The 6,091-nt window shown below is 37.3% G+C and overlaps 1 protein-coding gene across 2 annotated transcripts in view; it reads right to left on the bottom strand.

Annotated features, from left to right (window-relative positions):
* The window catches only part of LOC107674890 (highly divergent homeobox-like), an 18,215-nt gene that overhangs the window by 4,798 nt on the left and 7,326 nt on the right, over nucleotides 1-6,091 (bottom strand). The window contains exons 5-9 of one of the 2 annotated variants that reach the window (XM_016469033.1): nucleotides 5,239-5,292; nucleotides 4,989-5,135; nucleotides 3,598-3,778; nucleotides 3,224-3,303; nucleotides 3,057-3,140 (exon numbers count right to left, since the gene is read on the bottom strand). In XM_016469033.1, the coding sequence (XP_016324519.1) occupies nucleotides 3,057-3,140; nucleotides 3,224-3,303; nucleotides 3,598-3,778; nucleotides 4,989-5,135; nucleotides 5,239-5,292 (546 nt within the window). The remainder of the gene's footprint in view (nucleotides 1-3,056; nucleotides 3,141-3,223; nucleotides 3,304-3,597; nucleotides 3,779-4,988; nucleotides 5,136-5,238; nucleotides 5,293-6,091) is intronic. The other variant, XM_016469035.1, reaches the window with a different exon arrangement.

Below are 6,091 nucleotides of genomic sequence, written 5' to 3'. Positions count from 1 at the left end.
TTTTGTTAAATGTGAGCCAAAATCATCACAATTAAAAGAACCAAAGACTTAAACTACTTCAGTCTGTGTGCATTGACTTTATTTAATACACGAGTTTCACAATTTGAGTTGAATTACTGAAATAAATGAACTTTTCCATGACATTCTAATTTATTGAGATGCACCTGTATTATTATTTACTCCAATTAAAGGCCCTATAACCCAGCAAAACATTCATGGGGGAACTCGTGGGCCAGATGGGCTGGATTTTTCAAGGGCCGAATTTTAACCCCAGTCCAGCCCTGCCCATGCTCACGAAGCCCCACAACCGTAGAATAGTTTGAGGTTGCTGTGGTATAAAAGCGAGCCGAGTACTCTGTGTGTTGAACTGGTAAGAACGGAAGATTTCGCCAGGGAGTCAAGGGCCGAATTTTAACCCCAGTCCAGCCCTGCCCATGCTCACGAAGCCCCACAACCGTAGAATAGTTTGAGGTTGCTGTGGTATAAAAGTGAGCCGAGTACTCTGTGTGTTGAACTGGTAAGAACGGAAGATTTCGCCAGGGAGGTTGTGCTCAGCCGGTGGTGAGGAAGCAGTCGTCTAGTTTAGAACAGACACGACCTCTTGATGCTCATTTGACCAGTCTAAGTTACGCCTGCGATCCCTCTTTTTTCACTGTAAAGCTTTCGCAGTTCGTGCATTTAGCCCCTCGAGAACTGACCATGTGTGCTCCGCACCCATACAAACAACGCACATCTCATGCGAGTCGCCCCCCGTTTTAAAGCATGGGCACGGCATCACACACCTCCTATACTTAGACCAGTAGTTAAAATAATGTGAGGCTCTAAGCTTTCTCATAAACATGAACTGAGCAGCAGACAATCAGCTTCCCTAAGCCAAAGAAGCTGGGCAATCTGTGATGTAGGCACCCTTTTATGGTTTCACTGGCACGCCATGCTACATCACATGACTTCACGATGGCCAATGAGATTGATGTGTTTTCACACACGCTTCATAGGAAGCATAGGAAGTGGACTAACACTCTTCTGGGCCTGGATGCATGAAAACCGTTAAGTGGTTTAACTTAAGGGAACCCCTTAAACAAGTTTAACCTTTACTACAGCTACACAGCTGTACTACAGTTCCCCAAAATTTCTTATTTCTCTTTGTCTATTATTAAAGAGAAGAAAATTTGGTTTAAAAAGATATGCAAGTATGCTGTAATAGCAGCTAATACCTTAAGAACATAAGGAATAGTTCACCTAAAATTCTGGTCATCGTTTACTCACCCTCAAGTCATTTGGATCCAGTATGAAGCCTGCATTTGGGGACAGCGAAGGATTCAGAGGTGAAATAATTCCTGTTCCTGTCCTTGCAGTTCCAATCCAAACCCAAATGACTTTCTTTCTACAGAACACAAAATGTGATAATTTAATGAATATCCAGTTGGATGGATTCATTATAGTGGCAGCATATTGTGACTCACATTAAAGCTCAATAAAGCACAAAATGGCACATTTTACATTGGTGCACTGACAGAAGCATGGAATCAATGTGCTGGAGTGTGAAGCGCTAGATGGTTGGGTTGTTTTTCACCAACACCGATCAGAACACCTATAAAATGATCAGTGAGCTGTATGGACATTATCGTGTGCTTTATTAGGCATTAAAGTGAGTCCCTACACAGTCTTCATGTTCCACAGAAGAAAACAAGTCATTTAGGTTTGGACTGGAACTGCAAGGAGAGCACCAATTCTTTTTTATTTCTTCTGAATCCTTCAGTGACCCAAATTTAAACAGACAAATAGATTTTCATTTATGCAAGAAAAAAAAACAAAAGTTTGGTGAGTTGGTATGACATTCTGATACACCGGTAAATTGCCTTACGACAGTGAATTCAACTCACTTAACTCTAGGGAGCTCCAGAGTCGCAAAAATACACAAAACTGCATACAGTTGCATTATGGGTAAATAATAGGTAAAAGAGTGACAGCATAGACTTTTCTCCACCAATCTTTCTTTTTAAATGTATTTTGCATCAAACAATAATTCTTGTTTAAAGTAATAAAAACATCAAGTTATGTGTCAGTGTCATGTGTCAGAGAAAGAGGAAAGAAAAAAGGATACACTTAAAAATATACCAGGTGGCATTAAGAAGGTAAAACATCATTAAAAGAAGAAGAAAGACATAAGTTAGCATGACTCCTGGATTCGCCTGGAACCTGTTATCAAATTTGGCATACGTATATTCTAGAGTACCCTTATCAAAAATCATCACTATAAATGTCATTATACATTTGTAAAACCTTGGCCTTATTTAAAAAATGTAGAATCTAAATATGGCAGGGCTACAGATAAAAAAAAGACTAGGAAGCTATTGATGCCTAAAATAAAACTTTGTTGTTGTTGATAACTGTAGAACCACTCAATAAAGTGCTTCAGCTCAACGAGTGCATATCTTCCTACTTCAGCTTTTAACAACTCACTGGCATGTTGTGAATATGTACCTGTAATTACACAACAAATCAGTAAATATACATAAATACATAATGTGTGTATTACATTACAGTAATGGTTTCCAGGTTCATTTCTGAATCAAACATAACTGGAAAATGACTCGCAGTTCAGTGAAGGAGCCGGTTGGGAACTCAGTTACGGATCTGAGCAATGAAGTGATTTCTCCAAACACTCGGACTAACATGGTAAGTTACTTGTATTGTGTGTTTAATGTCGCAGTCTGGATAGGACACGGTGTAAAAGGAGATACGAGAAATTAAAGAGACAATCTACCCCAAAATGAAAGTTCTGTCATCATCTACTCCCCCTCATGTCATACCGAACTCATACGATATTCTTTAGAGTTTTCTGCAGAAGAAATGCATACAGGTTTTGAATGACAATTTGGGTGAAATATCCCTTTAAGCTGTTGGCAAAGAGCTGTGTTTCTTTACATGGCAATAACATACCAAAAGTGATTCTCTGAAAACAAAAGCATATGGGGCCAGATCCATTTGTCCTGGTCATTGTGAGCTTCTTCATTATCTATTCATTCTTATGCAGCTCTTGACTCTCTGCTTACCCTGAACTCTAAGAGGTTTTGCATCTGTTCCATCTCAGTGGTCAACATGTCACCATCATCATCTTCGTCAATGATTTCAATCTTCTAGAAGAAAGTTTCATGTTTGAGTCAGAGTTAGCATTAAACCGTTAAACTGTTTGGTTATGTTGATGGATATGTGCTCATACCACGTGTTTAGCAGGGGTGGAACCATCTGATTCATCGTTTACATCATCATTTTCTTTCAGATATAAATCACTGGCTCCATCTTTAAAAAAAAAGGCAAATGTACAATTACTAGACATAATGGCTTAAAGGGGTCATAGGATGCTACATGCACTTCTACAAGTTAGCTGTTTTTGACAGGGTAAAAAATGTGTTTTTTACACTACCATTGAGAAATTTTAACCAAACTACTTTTCATTAAGACCCTAAAGAATCATATCAACTTGTGGAAAATTGGCGTCCTATGACCACTTTAAAGCAATACTGTTTTCTGTGTTGATGTAATTAAAAATCAGTAAGTGATCTCATGCATCAACAGCATGAAAATCATCCCCACCGTCAGACAAACAGAGTGACACGAGGTCGTTGTGTTTGCTGGCCTCTCCTAGCTCTGGAGCCTGACGCTCGTCTTCAAGGATGTGAGGGGAATGATTTGGGAACATGACCGGCCCTCCTTTAGGCGGAGGAATTTCAATGCCCATCAAACGGTACTTCCTTCTGCGGTTACCAATCCACGTCTGTCAAACACAGATTTTACATGGCTTTATATAAAAACAATGGGTTTTGAGAATAATGTGAGATACATGTAAGAAGTCGTATGATTGAGAAACAAGGTTATGCAGTATCATGAGGAAAGGGTTGGAACTGTACTCAGACTCAGAATCTCTAAATGAGATTTGGTAGAATTGCATTTTAGATTACGATTTACAAATCAGCAAACACTGACATCTGACCAGTGTCGGGTAAGTTATTCTAAAAAAGTAAGTAATTACTAGTTACTAATTACATCTTCAACAGTGTAATTACATCACTGTACAAATTACTCTCTCCAAAAAGTACTTATTACTAATTACTTTCTAAATCCTATATATCAACCTCCACAAGTTAATGATATGAAACGGTTCTTTTAATTCTTTCAAATAAATAACAGATAACTACATAAACTATTCTGGTCACACTTGTAGAGTATAATTCTCACTATTAACTAACTATTAACTTTTGCCTCGATACACTCCTGCTTATTAATACTTAATAAAGTGGTTGTGGAATTATAAGGTCTTGTAGAATAAGACATAAATGTGTTTTTTTTTAAGTAATAATAAACAGCCAATGTCTATTAGTATTCATGATAATTACCAACTAGTTAATAGTGAGAACTGGACACTAAAGTGTTACCAATATTCTTTTGAACTCAACAAAGTATTTAAAGTGAAAAAAGCATGCATTTTAAGGTTAGACTTTACATTTTTATGTTAAATCCGCTGTTGTATTGTATATATAAATGTTCTAGTCTATACAGCATTAAGTTCAATTACATAAGAAGTAACTGTAATTAAATTACAGAAAAATAAGAGTAATCCCTTGCTTTACTTTTTCAAGGGAAATTACAGAATGACTCTTAGATCTAAACAGAAGAAACACATTCAACAAAAAAACTACAACAACAGGCAGACAATTTGACTGAATACCATTGAGACTCATCATCTCTCCTGTATGTCGCTTTTTAGTGTGATATATTCTGTGCAAAATAATAGTGTGACATTATTTTCATTCAAAAAAGGTTTGAAGCTTCGTGATGTGACGCTGCATCTGTTCGATAGTCGGATGATGAATTACGAATAATGAAAGTTTTTTACAAGGGGAAAATTTACTAAATACGCTGTACTGTATTACTCTGTGTAGGTATAAAAAGTGAAGTACACTGTGATTTGAGTCCAGACTCCTGACCTTGATGATTTCTGTGTCCACACTGAGCTCGCAGGCTGCCGCTGAGATCTTCTCTTTGCACAGAGAGCCCAGGCTGGTCATGCCTTTATCCCAGTAGCGCTTCAGCATGTACACGTCTCTGTCGCTGAACTGCGTCCTGTCCTGCAGCTTAATACACACTACACCTTTTATTAAAGCCATCATCAGCAGCTGACAGTAAAGTGATCTCTGATGCGCTAGAGAAGAGCGGCAGCACATCTCATCCACTCACCGTTCTTTTCCGTGAGTTACTGTGAAGCCAGGGAGCCGACATGTCACTCGTCACCTAAAGAATACAAAGGAAAGCCTGTTCAGAGATTAAGACACAGCCTGTTTTTGATTCTGTCACTAATGTGCTCATCTCAATGATTAAGTACAGACAAAAGGTGATCGATACTCTCATAAAATACTGAGACCACATGTTTTAAAGCAACTCTATGTAAGGTTTTTTTCTTTGAAATGTCAGTTTCAGAATTGAAGACTTCTTATAAGCTGGATGGCTTGTGTTTCTTTCCCTCACTCACTCCAAATGTCTGTTCTGGGAATATAATCAGTTCGGTGAGCAGATACCGAATTCTGTGTAAAGGCAGCAGCAAATGCATGTATACAGATAACCACTGTAATTATACACTGCACACTTAAAGAAGTGTCTTCTGCTCATCAAGGCTACATTTATTTGATAAAAAATACAGAAAAAAAACAGTAATCTTGCAAAATGTTATTACAATATAAAATAATGGTTTCTATTTTAATATCCTTTAAAATATAATTTATTTAACAATTTAACACATCCTTGCTGAATAAAAGTTTTAATTTCTTTCAAAAAAAAGAAAGAATAAAAATTTACCGACCCCAAACTTTTGAACGGTAGTGTATATTGTTAGAAAGACTTCTATTTTAAATAAATGCTCTTCTTTTTAACGTTTTATTCATCAAATAATTCTGAAAAAAGTATCACAGGTTCCAAAAAAACATGAAGCAGCAACAGTTTCCAGCTCTGATAATAAATCAGCTTATTAGAGTGATTTCTGAAGATCATGAGACACTGAAGACTGCAGTAATGATGCTGAAAATACAGCTGCGCA

Source organism: Sinocyclocheilus anshuiensis, unplaced genomic scaffold, assembly GCF_001515605.1.
Source record: "Sinocyclocheilus anshuiensis isolate Anshui unplaced genomic scaffold, SAMN03320099.WGS_v1.1 scaffold1133, whole genome shotgun sequence".
In the NCBI taxonomy this organism is placed as follows: domain Eukaryota; kingdom Metazoa; phylum Chordata; class Actinopteri; order Cypriniformes; family Cyprinidae; genus Sinocyclocheilus; species Sinocyclocheilus anshuiensis.
The sequence above is the reverse complement of the archived record's forward strand: the minus strand, read 5'-3'. Positions and strand labels throughout refer to the sequence as shown.